This window comes from Haliotis rubra, unplaced genomic scaffold (genome assembly GCF_003918875.1).
Source record: "Haliotis rubra isolate DU_JTF1 unplaced genomic scaffold, ASM391887v1 Scf211, whole genome shotgun sequence".
NCBI lineage: Eukaryota > Metazoa > Mollusca > Gastropoda > Lepetellida > Haliotidae > Haliotis > Haliotis rubra.
The window spans coordinates 713,940-735,063 of NW_025766126.1; the positions used below are offsets into that span (position 1 = coordinate 713,940).

Sequence of the window (21,124 nt, forward strand, 5' to 3'; positions counted from 1 at the left end):
CCTACTTTGAGACACTACTGTATAACCATCTTGACTTGTGTGAAGGGTCCCCTACTTTGAGACACTACTGTATAACCATCTTGACTTGTGTGAAGGGTACCCCCTACTTTGAGACACTACTGTATAACCATCTTGACTTGTGTGTGAAGGGTCCCCTACTTTGAGACACTACTGTATAACCATCTTGACTTGTGTGAAGGGTCCCCCTACTTTGAGACACTACTGTATAACCATCTTGACTTGTGTGAAGGGTACCCCTACTTTGAGACACTACTGTATAACCATCTTGACTTGTGTGAAGGGTCCCCTACTTTGAGACACTACTGTATAACCATCTTGACTTGTGTGAAGGGTCCCCTACTTTGAGACACTACTGTATAACCATCTTGACTTGTGTGAAGGGTCCCCCTACTTTGAGACACTACTGTATAACCATCTTGACTTGTGTGTGTGAACTTTGAGACACTACTGTATAACCATCTTGACTTTGTGACACCCCTACTTTGAGACACTACTGTATAACCATCTTGACTTGTGTGAAGGGTCCCCCTACTTTGAGACACTACTGTATAACCATCTTGACTTGTGTGAAGGGTCCCCCTACTTTGAGACACTACTGTATAACCATCTTGACTTGTGTGTGAAGGGTCCCCTACTTTGAGACACTACTGTATAACCATCTTGACTTGTGTGAAGGGTACCCCTACTTTGAGACACTACTGTATAACCATCTTGACTTGTGTGAAGGGGTCCCCCTACTTTGAGACACTACTGTATAACCATCTTGACTTGTGTGAAGGGTCCCCCTACTTTGAGACACTACTGTATAACCATCTTGACTTGTGTGAAGGGTCCCCTACTTTGAGACACTACTGTATAACCATCTTGACTTGTGTGAAGGGTGTCCCCCTACTTTGAGACACTACTGTATAACCATCTTGACTTGTGTGAAGGGTCCCCTACTTTGAGACACTACTGTATAACCATCTTGACTTGTGTGAAGGGTCCCCTACTTTGAGACACTACTGTATAACCATCTTGACTTGTGTGAAGGGTGTCCCCCTACTTTGAGACACTACTGTATAACCATCTTGACTTGTGTGAAGGGTCCCCTACTTTGAGACACTACTGTATAACCATCTTGACTTGTGTGAAGGGTGACCCCCTACTTTGAGACACTACTGTATAACCATCTTGACTTGTGTGAAGGGTACCCCTACTTTGAGACACTACTGTATAACCATCTTGACTTGTGTGAAGGGTGTCCCCTACTTTGAGACACTACTGTATAACCATCTTGACTTGTGTGAAGGGTGTCCCCTACTTTGAGACACTACTGTATAACCATCTTGACTTGTGTGAAGGGGTCCCCCTACTTTGAGACACTACTGTATAACCATCTTGACTTGTGTGAAAGGGTCCCCCTACTGTATAACCATCTTGACCATCTTGTGTGAAGGGTCCCCCCTACTTTGAGACACTACTGTATAACCATCTTGACTTGTGTGAAGGGTCCCCTACTTTGAGACACTACTGTATAACCATCTTGACTTGTGTGAAGGGTGTCCCCTACTTTGAGACACTACTGTATAACCATCTTGACTTGTGTGAAGGGTGTAACCCCTACTTTGAGACACTACTGTATAACCATCTTGACTTCTGTGAAGGGACTTTGAGACACTACTGTATAACCATCTTGACTTGTGTGAAGGGTCCCCTACTTTGAGACACTACTGTATAACCATCTTGACTTGTGTGAAGGGTGTCCCCTACTTTGAGACACTACTGTATAACCATCTTGACTTGTGTGAAGGGGTCCCCCTACTTTGAGACACTACTGTATAACCATCTTGACTTGTGTGAAGGGTGTCCCCTACTTTGAGACACTACTGTATAACCATCTTGACTTGTGTGAAGGGTATAACCCCCTTGACTTGTGTGAAGGGTACCCCCCTACTTTGAGACACTACTGTATAACCATCTTGACTTGTGTGAAGTATAACCATCTTGGACTTGGGTCCCCCTACTTTGAGACACTACTGTATAACCATCTTGACTTGTGTGAAGGGTGTCTTGACCCCCTACTTTGAGACACTACTGTATAACCATCTTGACTTGTGTGAAGGGTGTCCCCCTACTTTGAGACACTACTGTATAACCATCTTGACTTGTGTGAAGGGTGTCCCCTACTTTGAGACACTACTGTATAACCATCTTGACTTGTGTGAAGGGTACCCCCTACTTTGAGACACTACTGTATAACCATCTTGACTTGTGTGAAGGGTCCCCTACTTTGAGACACTACTGTATAACCATCTTGACTTGTGTGAAGGGTCCCCTACTTTGAGACACTACTGTATAACCATCTTGACTTGTGTGAAGGGTCCCCCCTACTTTGAGACACTACTGTATAACCATCTTGACTTGTGTGAAGGGGGTCCCTACTTTGAGACACTACTGTATAACCATCTTGACTTTGTGTGAAGGGGTCCCCCTACTTTGAGACACTACTGTATAACCATCTTGACTTGTGTGAAGGGTACTTTGAGACCCCTACTTTGAGACACTACTGTATAACCATCTTGACTTGTGTGAAGGGTGTCCCCCTACTTTGAGACACTACTGTATAACCATCTTGACTTGTGTGAAGGGTCCCCTACTTTGAGACACTACTGTATAACCATCTTGACTTGTGTGAAGGGTACCCCCTACTTTGAGACACTACTGTATAACCATCTTGACTTGTGTGAAGGGTCCCCCCTACTTTGAGACACTACTGTATAACCATCTTGACTTGTGTGAAGGGTCCCCTACTTTGAGACACTACTGTATAACCATCTTGACTTGTGTGAAGGGTACCCCCTACTTTGAGACACTACTGTATAACCATCTTGACTTGTGTGAAGGGTCCCCCTACTTTGAGACACTACTGTATAACCATCTTGACTTGTGTGAAGGGTACCCCCTACTTTGAGACACTACTGTATAACCATCTTGACTTGTGTGAAGGGGTCCCCCTACTTTGAGACACTACTGTATAACCATCTTGACTTGTGTGAAGGGTGCCCCCCTACTTTGAGACACTACTGTATAACCATCTTGACTTGTGTGAAGGGTCCCCCTACTTTGAGACACTACTGTATAACCATCTTGACTTGTGTGAAGGGGTCCCCTACTTTGAGACACTACTGTATAACCACTTGACTTGTGTGAAGGGTGACTGTATAACCATCTTGACTTGTGTGAAGGGTCCCCCTACTTTGAGACACTACTGTATAACCATCTTGACTTGTGTGAAGGACACTACTGTAACCATCTTGACTTGTGTGTGTCCCCTACTTTGAGACACTACTGTATAACCATCTTGACTTGTGTGAAGGGTGTCCCCTACTTTGAGACACTACTGTATAACCATCTTGACTTGTGTGAAGGGTGTCCCCCTACTTTGAGACACTACTGTATAACCATCTTGACTTGTGTGAAGGGTACCCCTACTTTGAGACACTACTGTATAACCATCTTGACTTGTGTGAAGGGTGTCCCCCTACAGTGAGACACTACTGTATAACCATCTTGACTTGTGTGAAGGGTACCCCTACTTTGAGACACTACTGTATAACCATCTTGACTTGTGTGAAGGGTGTCCCCCCTACTTTGAGACACTACTGTATAACCATCTTGACTTGTGTGAAGGGTCCCCTACTTTGAGACACTACTGTATAACCATCTTGACTTGTGTGAAGGGTGTCCCCCCTACTTTGAGACACTACTGTATAACCATCTTGACTTGTGTGAAGGGTCCCCCCTACTTTGAGACACTACTGTATAACCATCTTGACTTGTGTGAAGGGTGTCCCCCTACTTTGATACACTACTGTATAACCATCTTGACTTGTGTGAAGGGTACCCCCTACAGTGAGACACTACTGTATAACCATCTTGACTTGTGTGAAGGGTGTCCCCCTACTTTGAGACACTACTGTATAACCATCTTGACTTGTGTGAAGGGTCCCCCCTACTTTGAGACACTACTGTATAACCATCTTGCCTCCAAATTGTAATAATGGCATAGAAAACATAACAAATACATTTTTGTTCAAGTTTTGCAGCTTGTGAGCATTTATTGACAACAAAAGTCTACACAAAAACAATCCCACTAGATGACAATGACAACAGTTTGACAATGAGGGGCTCAAAGTTAGTTGAAAGATATCAGAGCTATAGACACATAGACTTCTTCAAATCAACAGGCTCAGACACTCTGAGAATAAATATATATATAATATGTATATATCACAATTCAAAAATATAATTATCATGGATATTGTGTATTTCAGTTGAGAAGAGCCTTTCAAAGTAGATATCCAAGTCAAATTATATTGAAATTCAACATGATCACAGCAGCGTGGAAAAGAGGTACCAGTCCTTAACATCATTAGTCAATCAAGGGTTGTCTCCCTTTCATCACAAACTTTATTTCATAGAGTAACAAAATGTAACAGAACAACATTCTTTACTTGAAATTGATCAACAAAATAATGACTCTTCAACCATTTGAGAGGGAAAGGGGAACAGTTAGTGGGAAAACATTACATAACGACTTGTTGTTCTTATCTTCCACAGTTGTTCATTACCATATTTTTTCTAACTGTAAATATACCCAAATCTTTCATTCTGAGAATACACAGTCTCATCTCTGCAGTCTTATTATATTTTCCATATTGATTCACTGCTTATAATCAGAACAATAACAGAGCATGATACTCTATTTTCAGAAAAAGAAGAAAACTTTACAGATCATTAAAGAAAATATATAGTCACAGGATATTGAATCTAGTCAAAAACTTTATATCTTTACGATTGTTTGAGTGCAAGACTTTTGATGCTCAATATGTTGAATATCTACAAAGAAAAACAAAACCTTTTAAAAACTACCAAGGAAAGAAAATAATAAACAGTGGTACATGCACCAAAGATATTGCACTTGCATTTATGTTTGGTTATTTTCCAGTGTTCGTAAATTATCTTAAAATACTTCAAATAAAAATAAAATTTCAAAAATAAATAATATACTTAAATGATGATACTAGCATGATACGGAATACCATGACACAGTCGACATGAAAGATGTTGCAATCGGACACTGATTGACATGACATACTTTAAATAGTATAGACCACTCATAACATGGGGGGGGATGCCTACAGATTTGTTCAACACATCCAAAAATAGATAACAATATTAAAACAATAACATCAAGCATAGGGTGGCTACAAATTAAGGATACATCTAGTTGTTATTTTTCATCTCCTTAAAATCCAACTCCTTGATCAATGTTGAAATAAATATTCTATCAAATCAGTTATTTCGTGACATGAACAGAAAAAAGTTCTGTAGGGAATTTAAAATGTTAATTTCTAAATATGATCGCCTGTTTTAAGTAGATTCGAGTGCTACCATGTAAACACTTAAGTACTTGGTGAGAATATTTCAAGAATTCTCGCAACTCTCATGAAAACAACAGGCTGTTTAGCGCCCAGTTCTTCAATACAGTCTACACAAAGATGATGGAGCTCTACCCATCTGATCACAGTTCTCGACCCTGCAGGGGGATTTAACTGAAGACATTTTTCAGTGTGTCTGGTACTAGGACAACAGCACCTATTCTGTTGACCAACCATGGTGGGTATAGTTATATCTGTGAGTCGGTAGTTTAGTTTCGTGTGTAACGTGTTCGGTACTCATTGGGGCAGGGCTTTCAGAATTGCATGCACCTCCTCTGCAACAGCTGCCAGGGAAAATTGGAACTGCTCCTGGAAACAAAAAATAATTAAAAATTATGAGCAAACACTTTAAAGAAAAATATTCATGAATTATTTTCTGAGCTTTATAAGTCATTTCTTATACACACATATAGATATCATTACGTCAAAAGTATCAACAATCACTGGATTGTCTGGTCCAGACTTGATTATTCACAGACCGCCACCATACAGCTGGAATACTGCTGAGTTCGGAGTTAAACAACAACCAACCAGTTTGATTAGCATTCAGTAAAATTTGTAATGTAAATCAAGTCAAAATATTGATGAAACTTTGAAAAAGTCTATTGATCTTTTTTTTAAATTTCAAACAATACATTTTAATAGGGTTTCTTTCAGTTACTATAATAAACAGTGAATGGGGAAAGTTCCAATTGCATTCAAGGGGAGATAAACATGAGGTTTTGAAAGGTTGTCTCCCTTACCTTAGTTTTCACCATTCCCATTCTCTGGTCACGGATGTGTTCAAGGGTGGCAGCCATGTCTATCTCCTTTGCACCTGTAACAAACATGTATATTCTCTTCATATACAGTACAACAAGAAATTATTGAGAATTTAAAGATTGTAAATTTTATATTTTTTTTCAATCATTACTCAGGTATTAAATGTGAATATTAGCAGAACATAACTCCAGATTCAAAGACAGGTGAACAGTTAGTACTTTGTCAAGTCACCATGGGCAGCAATGCAGGCTTCAATGCGGCACGGGGCATACTACTGATCAAAGAAGTTAGAAAGTCGTGGTCCATATATCGGACCACCTCTTCTTTCATTTCAGCAATATTTGTCATATTTTTGTTATTGACACTTTCCTTCATAAGTCCCCAAACATTTTCTATTGGATTTAGGCCAGGGCAATAGCTTGGCCAATCTAATAATGTCATATTTTGGGTCCAAAACCAGGCCTGTGAATGCTTTGAACGATGTTTTGGGTCGTTGTCCTGCTGGAAAATCCAAACATTTCCATAGAACACGTGACCAGATGGAAGTAAATGTCCTTCGAGAATATCTGTGTACCGCTCACTGTTCATATTCCCTTCAAATACACAGTGGTGCGTTGCCCCTAACACAGATATGCCATCCCACACGTTAAATTTCGGCGCTTGGGTGCTGATACAAAGGTTTTTCAGTTTGTTTGGTCCAGAATTTCAGTGTATTAGGAAACAGCCACACAGACCTTTCATCTGAGAAAATCACATTGTCCCAGTTAAAATTTCTATGCTGTAAGCACCAGTTCAACCTTCGCTCTTTTTGTTCAGGTTTCATGATCGGTAATGGAATTCCTAGACTTTTCTGCCATTTGCCCATTGCATGCAGCTCAGTTCTAATTGTCTCCTTACAGACAGTCACAGTTCCTCTATCAATCATATCCAGCCTTAAGTTTTCTAAAACTCCTTCGTTTGTTTTTAGAAACAAGAATACAAAGCCGCCTCCTGTCACCGACAGTCCATTTTCTGGGCCTACCTGGGCCTCCCTGGTGCTCAATGCCATATCCATTTGCAATATTTTTCAAAACACGATAAACAGTGGACAAAGGGATGCCTGTTCTACTTCAAATCACTTTAGCTGATCTTATGTCCTTGTTATAATACTCTAAAATCAACTTCCTCTTCCCTAAATCATCCATACTGAGGATCACTGAAAATGTCGTCTGCTAGCAAGTAAACAAAGGGGGATAACTCTTCACAAACTAATGAAAAAGGATTAACGGAGTTGTCTCTCTTGAATGAAACCAAGCACTTGATAGCTGGTCAAGGTTGTTTATACTAGAAATCCAATTAAACATATTCCTAAAATTCTCAATAATTTCTGGTCATACTATCCGTTTTACACAAACTGCAATACATAACACTGTTTTACACCAAGCAGTCAGCAGCTCAGTATATCTTCATGTGAATGAAACAGTAGCCTTGACCATCATAAGTATTTCAATTTCAGCCTAGCCCTCCCTGAACCACCTTACTTTCCCTACTGCCTAGTGCTCCCTGCAATATAGTCTGTCTTACAGTCCCTGAACCACCTTACTTTCCCTACCGCCCAGCCCTCCCTGCATTATAGTCTGTCTTACAATCCCTGGACCACCTTACTTTCCCTACTGCCCAGCCCTCCCTGCAATATAGTCTGTCTCACAGTCCCTGAACCACCTTACTTTCCCTACTGCCCAGCCCTCCCTGCAATATAGTCTGTCTCATAGTCCCTGAACCACATTACTTTCCCTACTCCCTAGCCCTCCCTGCAATGCTAAAACCCTAAATGAAGCAAGTCTATATTTCACTAGGTTCAGGCTCCCAACTCACTGGGGCTCGGCCTTTCAATTTCAATGGGTTTATTTGTTACCATCAAAATGATATATTTTCAGGGACTAAGCGTTACTGTAATCAACCTGCTGTAACCACTCACACTGCCTCAGACTCCCCACAGTAACTGTGTAGCCAGAATAACATCATTCATATGTTGTTGTTTCAAAACTGCATATATATGTAGCTTTCAGCACTACTGAATATTGCAGATACATTCTGAAATGGAAATTTTTAAAAATATGTACCTTTAGCCATTCTGTTCAAGACCATGTCGATGAGGCAATATGTTCCAGTCCGTCCACATCCATCACTAAAATGACAAAATTATCAAACTATATTTCTGGGGAAATGATACATATGTCAGTCAAATATTGCTGACAACTGAGCCATAATCATGCTTATATGGTGACTTTCAAGGTCATTTTTAGCATTAAAGCATGATTTGCCATGTTGAATCTGACATGAAGGCAAAGACCCACATGTCTGCCAAGTGTTAGATTTCAGCAGTTTCATTTGGAATTGATCAAACAGTAAAGAAGGAATCTCTTAGTATTTTCTTGCATAAAATTGTGACAGATGTTTTAATCGATACCAATTTGCTTGTCGAATCAAATGCATAGAAATACAGGATTGACAATTGCTTTTTTTATGCCTTTATTACATCTTTCAATACCTTGCATGAGCTTACATAATGATATTTTAACCTGTCGTCAATGTATTCCACTGAGCAATTGTATCAAGTCAAAGCCCTTCTGAGAAGCACAAATGCATGAACTATAGATAGTTGCAAAATATATAATACCAATGCTAGCTCTGAAGATCTTTTTAAAATGAATTATCTGTAACATTTGTGTCAAATGTTTGTTACTTCCGCTCATAAAAGACAAGTTAATAGTCTCCAATAGAAGTATATTTACCTGCAGTGAACCACAATTGGGCAGGAGCGACCTCTATAAGACTTGTTCACCTTCCTGCAATGGCAAACACACAAAGCACATAAGTCACAACTGAAACCATATCCAGCAACATCCTGTCTGTCCAACATGTTCAAAACTCATTCTCCAGGACACTGAAACTGAAATTGTCCAGAATTATCAGTGATATAACATTGACATAGTTACCAACTGAAATAACAACTAGGATTAGTACCGGTACATGTAAATCATCTGTCATATTCAAAAACCAAATGTTCATATAATTAAAATTTGCAGCAATGAAAAGCTGGTTAGAGAAAGTTTGTCTGACTTCATTAAATATGTTTCAGTATTGAAAATGAGGTTTACGTCTAGTGAAAACTGAATTGACAACTAACATGTATACCTTATATATTTGTCCCTTCTTAAGTAAGATCTACTGTAAGTTGGCACAAAATCTACAAATGATGTATTTGATCATAATACAAAAATATAAACTGATTAATGATTACAACATGGAAACACTAGCCCATATTTCATGAAAAGGCAAATGATCTTTCGAGCATCATTTCCTGCACTTCCACACAATGTCTAAGCACTACGGTCAGTTGTGAGGCCACCTGCACGCGGTATGTTTGTGCTACCATTATCGCAGACATGCTGCCCACACATGGGGACTGTGGTAATTATAGTGCCATCATCACATGAGTTGGCCTGGCAGACTAGTCTGCAGCACAATTAGCTCAGCCTCCAGATAAGTAGTTGAAAGTCGCGCCATGTATCATACGTACTCTGGGATGTGCTAACACATGTGATTGGTTGTAAGTATTGCTCTTTGGGCTACTAAATAATCCTAATTAAAGAAAATCAATGCCTCAGTTCCCATCTGATTTCAGTGTATAACCTTTCAGGATTTTGTTGCAGTGATTATCAGTGCAACACATGCATATCACACATGCAATTTCAAGCTTTATTGTTTTGTGGAAAGTGACTTATAACACATTTGCCTTTCTCATCACAAAGTCATGATAGTAAGGTACCTTCAACAAATCACAAGATACTGGCATCCATACTGGTAAGTTCAGAATTGTGTGTGTGTGTGTGTGTGTGTGTGTGTGTGTGAGTGAGTGAGTGAGTGAGTGAGTGAGTGAGTGAGTGAGTGAGTGAGTGAGTGAGTGAGTGAGTGAGTGAGTGAGTGAGTGAGTGAGTGAGTGAGTGAGTGAGTGAGTGAGTGAGTGAGTGAGTGAGTGAGTGAGGAGAGGAGAGGAGTGAGTGAGTGAGTGTGTGTGTGTGTGTGTGTGTGTGTGTGTGAGTGTGTGTGTGTGTGTGTGTGTGTGCATGTTTGTGTGTGTGCTGTGTGTGTGTGTGAGAGAGAGAGAGTGAGAGAGTGTGTGTGAGTGTGTGTGTGTGTGTGCGTGTGTGTGTGTGCGTGTGCGTGTGCATGTTTGTGTGTGTACCATTGAAGAAATGATGAGTTAACAATTGCTTCATTCAGTCTCTCCCAGTGACACTTCACTACTGTCTCTGTTACTTGCTTAGAACTATGGTATTGATACCAGACACTACTACAGTGAAACCTTCATAACAGTTAAAGAGTGTTGCCTTGACTGATACTATTGCTTTGAAGTGCCATGTAAAGATATTATATAGGCTTTACTAATATACACATTGCTGCCAACTTTGTATTCCTAGTTCCTGATACTTGTAGACTTCCACAAATAGATCTGTGCTGATAACAAAGGTAACCTATGTTTTCTGGTAAAATTGTCATAACAAATATAAAGAAATGAATTTGAATTATCATAGAGCTGACCTTTGAATGAATTTACAAACTATTTTATAAGAATCCTGTCAGTTCTTCACTTTGACAGACTGCATTATGATCAGAAGTGTGGTGAATCTAGAATTTTACATTAAGTGCGTGCTGTCAGGACACTGACTTCTGGTGTAGCATGAGGACTTATATGACCTGTCCTCACTCGTCCTCATTTGCAGGGACTTTGCAGACCACAGCTAATGTAGATTTATAGGCATTTCCACACTTAATGAAGTCAAATCACAGGGTCTCGATTTGGGTGCCTCCATTTCAATAGCTAGGCATTAAGGGCTAGCTATATCAACAGCATGTCCGCAGTTAATGGAGAGCTTGGACTACCATAATAAATTCTTGTCAAGACGAGAGCTTCTCGGAAATGGAAAATCTTGGAACATTAGGAAAGGAGGGATCCGGAAACCTGACGTTTTAAAAACCTGATTCTTGATTTAGATTTATGTCACTTGGTGTTGGCCAAGCAAATTTGCTGTTGTGGCCACGGAGATTGCAAGATGGCCGACAGTGACGAAAAATGTGCCAGTGTCTTTCATAGAAAAATAAGCTAGGAATGAACTCTTTTGACTTGTATGATAAAAAGTTAAAGATGGAAATCCCACAAAGCCAATTAGTGACTGAGTTTCGATTTATTTTGTTGGCATGTTGGAATCAATCTAGGGTCTAGATGAGAATAGCTTGTCCTGCCATGCAATCTGACCCCAATTAAATGAGCGACTATGTCAATTTCCACGTTCATTTCATGACAATGATTGGTTATAATAAAACTAGCCACAAAAAATATGGTAGGATGATTTGTAAAATATTTCTATAAATGGTTGAAGAAGATTCTCCAATATATTTCTTGGCTTACATAATACAGAAAAAAGCTGATTCTCATTATTTCTTGCACTAATGAATCTGTAAACTGATCTTAAAAGGATATTAATTTTCAATACCAAATCCTGTTGTCTGGCAGGAAGCTATTTCTTTACAAGAAAGTTTTATCAAACTATTCGAACAAGACAGTCTCACAGTCTCTAGGAAGAGAAAAGGGAACAAAATACCTTCTAATATATATAATATATCTTTATATATATATATATATATATATATATATATATATAGCCTTGTATGAGAAACATATTTTGAAATAAAACGTTATTTCATGTTTGTCCACAGATAGATAATTATGAATGGGTGTGTGGAAGATAACATAAACAACATATGGAGGTTATTGATTTTGTACAAGAATTTGAATTCAGTTACAAATAATCCTCATAAATTTTAATTAAAGCACCTCTGGCATATTCTGTATTTAAATTACAGCTTCTACTCCTCGGCATAGACAGAAGCATCTCGAATTACAGACACATCAAAATGCAGCAATTATATCAGGACTTAGTAGTGTTATATTACACCCAATGTGCAAGAAATACAGTTCTAGGTGAGCGAAATATCAAGACTGATTTAGTTCTCAAAATTTCAAAATAAGTATGGATTGGCAAATCTATATGTTCAAAACACATGATGCAAATTTAGCTTCAACATCTGGTAAATGACATTTTTGTCCATTTCAATTGAATTTTCTGACAAGTAAACTAGGATAAGTGAGTACTAAGTATTCTATTTATGAGGAGCCGGTCTGTAATGTAATTGGTAACTGTACACTGCTGTCAATGCTATTGAACCCTGAACAGATTAGTTGAGTCTTCTTGGTGCTTTACATCTACAAATTCACAAAATCAATTTCCTTATATGCCACAAATTGAACAAACATCAGATTAGTGAAAAAATGAAGCTTTGAGATATAGTTACATTTTATAATTAAATCATTAAATGAATAATACATTGGTTCTGGTATTTAAATTAAACTATTAAAACCAGGCCCCATGATATCTGATGCAATTATTAGAAGGCACACTTGTGTCCTATTGATATCCCAAGTTTATTTAAGAAGCACCATTCCATCTCTTTCTGTATGTTTTTCATGACTACTTTTCACAATGAAAAACAGACAAAAGGTCTAAATTTAGGTCTGTTCATTTTGATTGTGTAAAATGTCAGTGATCACTTAAGACTTTTTCCCATTGTACTATGTTTGTTTTGACCTAAGATTTAACATAACTGTATCACATAACCAGTCTGGCTTTCCTAACCTCAACACAGTGGAGTGCAGGGAGACTAAAATGAAGCCTATATTCATTCATAGAGTATATATTAGGTTATTTGCTACATACAAAAATTGACACCTTTGAGATAAAACTATAGACGTGAAGCAAATCTGGTCAATTGTAATTGAGAAAACAAATATAACTTATAAACAACAAGAATATGAATGGATGGCAGGATTTTTAAATTTTAATTGTGAGCTAGCAATAACATGACAAAGTTTGAATACTGACGATCAACAAACAGACTCAGATAGATACTGATAAGTTCTTGCATCACTGAAACATACTACAATAAACAGTGTCTGCAAACAGCTGCATTCTGTATTTATCTGCATTTAACAGCTGTACAAGGAATTCTAAATACCACAGCTGTAGCCATTGATTTCCATCCAAGCAACTACAACAAGCCATGAACACAAACATAACAAAGACTGTGACCATCAACTGCCACTCAAGAAACCATAAACATTGAATTCCTTACAACACTTACCTACACTATGCAGTTACCCACAGCAACTTCAGTATCAACATGTAAAACTACTTCCCTACAGACAAATCAGTTGTAAACCATTCCATTATTATGAAAATCATTAACAGAGACTTGATCCAATGAAAAGTACATATTGTCATTAAAGTAGAAAAATTATCACAATTCCTTTGTTCATATCTGACGTGATACTTGTGAAATTTCTGTAATTCATGGCAAGTCACACAAAGAGAAGTTGACTACTGGTGCATAAATGTACTCCATCCTGTAAACATACACATTAAACAACAACAAAGAGTAGCCTTTTCTATTTAAATAGTCATCAGGTAAAGAGCACATACGATAAACCTTTGAAATACACATTATGTGAAACCAGGAGTTAAAATCATGAACAGTAGTTTTAATGAAAGTAACCTTTACTTCACACAAAATGTACAGATGAAATAACCAAGATTAATCCCTTAGAAGTATACCAAGTCACAGATAGGTAAGTTGTTGCCATGTAATTAGTATATGCAGAGTACACGAGCTGCACTTGCAGTGCAAGTCCACCACCAAGCTGTTAGTAGCAGAGCCAGCCCCCCGATCACTTTTGTGACTATGCAATTTGTCTAATGTACAATTGCTAAATCACAAAAGCTGCCTGGGAGGATAGCAGTGAGTAGCATGTCAGAGTTAGGCAGCAACTGTTTTGTAAGTCATGGCAGGTGTCAGATCCAACCAAAACAAGGAGGCAGAAAACTGGTCATTAGATAGGCAAATGGAAAGACACTAGGATGACAGACGATTATAAGGCATGAAATTGTGCAGCTACCAATAACATTTAAATGCACTTTCTGTTGAGAGCAACTGTCAGCAATGATATCACATTTCCTGTCTATTACTTTAAGAATTTTTAACCAAACTGCAGATACACAAGAAAAATAACTTCAACTCAACAGCAATAATCTGAGAATGATCCTCAACCACGAGAAAGGCACAATAACCTGTTGTCAGGAGAATGCAACCAGACATTGTTAAGCAATAAATCATATAACAACTCAGTTTCCAAACTATCACTTCACAACATGGCAACATAAAACCACAGTAGTCATCCTCGAACACACTGTTGCGTATAAACATCTTCCCTTTCTGAACATTATGATAATTAATATTCACTTTTACCAGATGTTACTATCCTACTGAGGGTGATATAGTACGTTATTGTTACGCATATTGTACATGACTCATACAAATAGAATGAGAAAGGGTTACTGGGAAAATATGTATGATTATTATTAAGATAACCATTAATCACCTCTCTGATAATATTTAATTCTTTGAAGTTTATGTATTGTATGTAAATTGTATGGAATTGTTTTTTTATCAATTCAGGAGACACAACTGTTTTGGATATATGCATAGTATAAATAGTTGTTAACATATTACAAATACCAATTGTACAGACTTTGACTCAATAGCTTTGTTTGAATTTAGCTTGATTTTCACACACATTTCTTTCATTTTTAACAAAATAATATCATATCTCTGAATATGCCACTATCTTACATAATGCATTAATCAGCTTAATGTACACTTTATTTCACTCATCACTGGAACAGCATCAACTATTTCTAACGTATCTAACCTGTCTAACTGTAGTGTTAACTTTGTAGTGCACTTTGCAAATGTTACAACTTTGAAAGTTTGTAGCAATGTTAGTTTGTAGCGATGTTAGTTTGTAGCAAAATAGTTTGTAGCAATGTTAGTTTGTAGCGATGTTAGTTGATGTTCTATCTATACTCCAAGTTTTACATATAACTCTAAAGTAAAAATACAAACAAAATAATGGACATTGGTCATATTCATATACCTTTCAGAACTGACTCCATGTAATCATTTCTAAATGCAATGGAGTGTTATGTTCAACAGGTTGGAGGGTGTTGTGTGTTGTCTCACAGTGTACACAGCAATATTCTGACTATGAGACAATGATTGACATCGACCTTCACAACTGGGATACGACGACATGCAGCACCTAACCACCGATGCTTCCATCTCCTCTTACTGCACACAATGGTTGCTGAACACCACATTCTACCCAGAGTTTCACTGGGCGCTGACAGTGTAGAAGAGGTTTCATTTAATTGCTGCTTTGAAAATCATGTCAGCAAAATGTTGGACAATCACCAGCAGTGACACCTATGAACCTATGCCTGAGGCCACAAAGCAACCATTGACCGATACATTATTATGAATGACATACCAATATATCACCTCATGTGTTTTCAGTGAGTATCTATTCAAACACCAACCTTCTACTTGTGTCAAAGCTATGTACAAATGCCACTGTTTGTGTCAAATACTGCTATTGTATGCAAATGGCAGTATGAGCTGCATTAGAACTTGGAAGCATATGGCAGTATCTGGGATATCAGATAGAAGCACAACACATGTTGCATGTATCATTTGTTTATACAAAGTCCAAACTCCAGCCATTCTTGTTCTAATCCATTAGGATGAAGAATACTTTCTACAACAGTATTTGCCTCAGTATATAACCATATTCAAAGGTCACATGATCTTTATCGGACATTTTTAACAATGTGCCTAAGAAACCCAAACTAACTGAAATATGCATTATGCAGAAAGTATTTCCGTCTGGAATATGCTATGTTACAAATGGCACATGTGAAAATATTTCTTATATAAGACATTTTTACATGAATGATGTTAATGAAAGATAAAGTGGCATCTACTTTTCAGGCAAAATATTTTCACTCCCCCAACAAACAGACAGTGGCGCCTCAGAAGTATGTGAGTGAGTGAGTGAGTGATGAGCAAGCTGTACCTGCGGAAGTCCAGGAGTGCCTTGATTGATCCAGGTACGCAGAGGTTGGGCCAGGTGAGGAAGTGGAACTGGGTCACAGTGCGAGTTTCGTTAGTCTGCAAGTTCTTCAGGTAGAAGCTCCTCACCAGGTAGTCGTCACACCAGATGTGCTCTGACACAAGGTGTACCTGCGGCCAAATCAAATGAATATAAGCTGAAGTATAACACACTCTCTATCAGGAGCATTCACAAATAGTGCTAGTGATGTATCTTAGAGCCAGCTGTAACCAAGCACTTGTGTCAAGTAATGTGCATGATATATGATGGCTTAACCACCAGGTGTGTCGTATAGTTTTCAATATCAGTTTCTGTTGCCATGATTACCATGAATTCTAATACAGAAACAGCTGCAACAGAGAATAAGAGTGTTTCTAATAACTAGTTTGCAGACAATAACATTTCTGGCTTAATCAGAAATGGTCATTTGATTAAGTATGAATTTGTTGTATTGGGCAACAGTCCTACCTCGTAGATGTGGTAGAGATCACTTCCTTCCTCTGGCCAATAGCGATGACACATAGCTGTTCCAGTCTCTGTCAGTTTGGACAGCATCACGATGACCACACTGCCTTGTTCCCAAACCATCTACACAGACCATAAACAGTAAACTGTAACTGCTCACAGACCACACACACACATACCAATGATGTAATGCTAACCATTAACAGACCACACACCACACACACAGACCACACACATACCAATGATGTAATGCTAACCATTAACAGACCACACACACACACCCACACACACACAGATACCAATGATGTAATGCTAACCATTATCAGACCACACACACAGACCACACACACATACTGATCACGTAATGTTAACCATAACAGTTCTCTCTCTCACACACACACACACACACACACACACACACAATCACACACAATGTTGTGTTAACCATTAACAGTACACACACACACACACACACACACACACACACACACACACACACACACACACACACACACAGAGATCATGCAATGTTAACCATTCACACAAAATGCACACTGACACATCGACAGGCCATCTACTCTGCCAAAAGAATAGTTTCATCAATCAGTGATCAAAATCTACTTCGTCAGTTAATGAAGTGCATGATGTTACTGATCTCATTTCTCTAACCTTTCTCTAACTGTCTGACATACTTACAGACAATGGAATCAAGTAGTTTCGGAATTGTTATTCCCCCGGTCCCCAAGTATTACCTGCCAGAAGTCGGCTACGGTGTGAGGTAGCGGTCCCTGGGTAGCGATGAAAGCAGGGTTGCGGGGGTCATGGTCCGTCTGAAAGAACAAACAGTATCCATCATAATGATCAATCACACATTTATCTTCCAGTCAAATATAACAAACAAAAATAATAGATGGTACATAAGCAGTGTATGAAATAAGTTTGAAAAATAGCCAGCCTGAATGTGATAATTTGTCTAAAATGTGCAAAATTAAACTAAAACTTCCAAAAGTTGCCAACCCAGACCAAAAGTTACCAGGTTACGGGCTGTCGGACAGGTCTTATTTCATACTATGTACATAAGTCTTGATTACAAAACAGTTCTACTGATCTTGTAGAATTCACTTGACGTCATGCTATCCCAGTACAGACAAGGGCTACGAATCAGTCAGTTACTTATGGCAAATGACTAAACATTGTCAGATTCAAACTTGGAAAGTGATGGGATGTAAACAGACAAAAGGAAGTTTACAAAAAATAAAGTATTACAACAGCAGCTATATTTTGTAGACTTTTCCACAACATACTGAAAGAAGTACTGCTGCAGAAAGAAACCATTCTTAGAGTGACACCAGCTCCTATACTGACCAAAGAATGTTTTGTGGAATAGCATTCAGAATTTGTAATCTCTGTAACATGACAAATAACTTCTCATACCTGGGGTATTTATTTATCCCTTTAGCTTTACACTGGACTCAAAAGTCCATTCAGTTTCTGTTCTAATTGAATCGTTACTGAGCTGTAATATCTTTGGCTATCCATCATTACATTGGGATATTATTCTTCCAGTGGCATTCAAGGTCCATCAACTTCCTCCAAACTATTTTGTAAATGATTGGGTCATTATGATTTTTTTCTGCTTTCCCATAACACAACACGCTAATGGTACCCAAGATTCCTAAAGCATTACGAAACATTACCTGATTGTCAAGGCATGACAGAGAGTGAGTTCTTGCTTAAAAATGAAATGTTTAAGAACGTTTTATTTTGTCCCCATTCCAAGCAGCAGGCACTTTGGCAAACAGTTGAGAGTGCGTATTAATTATTTGCTTAAGCCGAGATCAATCTGGAGACAGTTAATTCATACAAGTAGTTTTCAGGCAAACAATAGTCACATCACTCTAATCGATTGACCTCGGTTTTTCAAAACGATTTGGGAATGGTCGGAAAATGTGGATGTGGTCTTATTTTCTTCGATGAATGACATGTTGGAAATAAATGAGAATCAATTTGGACATTGTCCATCTGTTTTCACTCAGGGGCAAGTCAAACAACCACACTCAAGTTGGAGCCAAACATTTCATATGCTTCTTTCAAGGAAATGTGAATCACTTAAATATTTATAGATGAATTATAGTATATTTCTCAGAGTTAAGAAAACAATTCAAGCATTCTGTACTCTTAGATCTAACTGAAAAATGTATGATGTTGATATTCAATTAGAAGTCTATTGTTTGAACTTGTTTCATGTGTGAACAACCTGCGGCCTCTAAGAACACACCTCTGTTAATTGGACAACATAAGAAGACTTGGTGAGTCTTTCATGTGAAATATTACTTTATCCTTTAATAGACAAAATATGAATTATCAATAATTACAAAAATATTACTGTTAATGAATCTATTTGTGGTACATATTATCATGAGAAAATTGCTTAAAGAAGAACCTGGAATATGCTCAATTGTCTTTGGACAAACCAGCATCTGTAAGCCATCTTTAATTCCAAGAATGATATATATCTCAACGAAACAAACTCAACATTGAGTTTCTTCTGATTTTGATGCCTTTCATCCACAAACTGTTAAAAAGGATGCTGAGGATAATATGACGGAGGTGAACCTTATACATAAGTGTTATCAATCAACAGATGCTGAGCTTTCAGAACGTCTTTGATAAGAAAGTGAGAAGGAGACTTTCAACAGAACCTGCTCTCAAACCTGTAGGATAAAAGGCACTCTCAATCAAAACAAGTAACACAATAAACTCCTTTGATAAAAAATGGAAATTTCCAACTTAATAATGTTGCGCCATGATCAATATGCACTAAGAATTTAAAACAACATAGCTACGTTATAACATACTGAAGACAACCTATTTTCCAAACATCTTAATGTATGAAGAAGCCATTTCCTCAAAGGCAATATTTGACAAATGCGGTCTTCATAACAATGTTACATTTTTACTACTTACAATAATCAAAAAGAAACTTAATATTCAGATAATATGGATGAGTCAAAATCTTTCCCCTGGCTGTTTTCACCTTTCATGATTATCCCAGTATGCTTTGCAAGCCGTATAGCGCAGTCCTCGTCTGTCTTGGGATCAAGCTCTCTACATTAAGGAAGTATCACTCTATCTCACGTTTTACGATCCGGTTGCAATAGACGCATTCACTGTCTGATCCTAGGTGATATTTCCAATGTCGTAATACCTCATGCCTAGGGAAACTCACAGATTGGGATGGAGAGAAAACTTTCCCTTGGGAAAAATCTTTTTTGAGGCTCTCAACCAGGGATAACAAATACATGAAATATTTTACAACTTGTACTTGTGAAATAAACCCATGAACCACATTTGTAAAGCTGGCTATAATTCAGGGGGATTAGGGAAAACGTTTCATCATATCCTCAGTAAGCGCCCCCTCTGTGTGATTACCTGCTCTAACCTAGTGTTGTTACAATTTATGCTGAGGAGTAATAAAATCAGTGGATATATATTGGTAGGAAGCAAATCAACCTTAATATACTTAAAACTGCTTTATTCCCAAATGTTGTTTGTTACTCTGATAAATAAGCACTAACACATACAATAATTTGCATCTATCAGAAATATGACTACATTTGTTGATAAATTGTTGAAAATAATTGTCATAATAAGATTTTTGTCTTTCAAAATACATCAGATATCTATATTCTGTGAGCACCAAACTTTATACCTACACAAAACAGTCCAAGTATTTCACATATATAATCCATGTTAACCTACCATACTTCAACATAAAGAAAATATAAATAACAATCCAGAAAGTTTACCGACAGAAATTCTGCAAACAGAAACTGAAATATTCTTAAGTCAAATCTGTTTATGGTTTAAAGAAACAAAACAATTTCATTTTAATGTTTTGGCAATTTATTGAGAAAAATTAACTGTGTAATATCATGCAAACAATGCTGACAAGACAGCAATACATACAAAAGTATGTGAACTTTAAACTAATTTCCTTTATCAAATCATTAATGTTTTCATACATCCAGAAAGTTATGTTCAGTAATTTAATACTTGCAAATATTACAAACACTCTCAATGCAATTAAATGTGAATACCAAAGGTGGTTCTCCCAAGTTTATACCTCAAAATATAATCTAATATCTTTAACAGAAATAAATACTGCCAAGGATCATATTATGATATTTTATGGAAACAATCTAAACTCTATTTGACCTGGCAAGTAAATCTTCAGCCATTTCCAAGCCAAGAGCGACAATTAACTGCCAAACTCATAACCCACAAG

At 37.8% G+C, this 21,124-nt stretch overlaps 1 protein-coding gene across 2 annotated transcripts in view; it reads right to left on the reverse strand.

The window, feature by feature from the left end:
• Nucleotides 1–4,095: 4,095 nt before the first annotated feature.
• Nucleotides 4,096–21,124, reverse strand: part of LOC124276686 (receptor-type tyrosine-protein phosphatase N2-like) — a 268,868-nt gene continuing 251,839 nt past the window's right edge. For both annotated transcript variants that reach the window (XM_046712328.1, XM_046712327.1), the window contains exons 17-23: nt 17,589–17,666; nt 16,840–16,959; nt 16,336–16,502; nt 9,041–9,094; nt 8,369–8,433; nt 6,248–6,321; nt 4,096–5,813 (exon numbers count right to left, since the gene is read on the reverse strand). In XM_046712328.1, the coding sequence (XP_046568284.1) occupies nt 5,742–5,813; nt 6,248–6,321; nt 8,369–8,433; nt 9,041–9,094; nt 16,336–16,502; nt 16,840–16,959; nt 17,589–17,666 (630 nt within the window). In that variant the 3' untranslated portion in view covers nt 4,096–5,741. The remainder of the gene's footprint in view (nt 5,814–6,247; nt 6,322–8,368; nt 8,434–9,040; nt 9,095–16,335; nt 16,503–16,839; nt 16,960–17,588; nt 17,667–21,124) is intronic.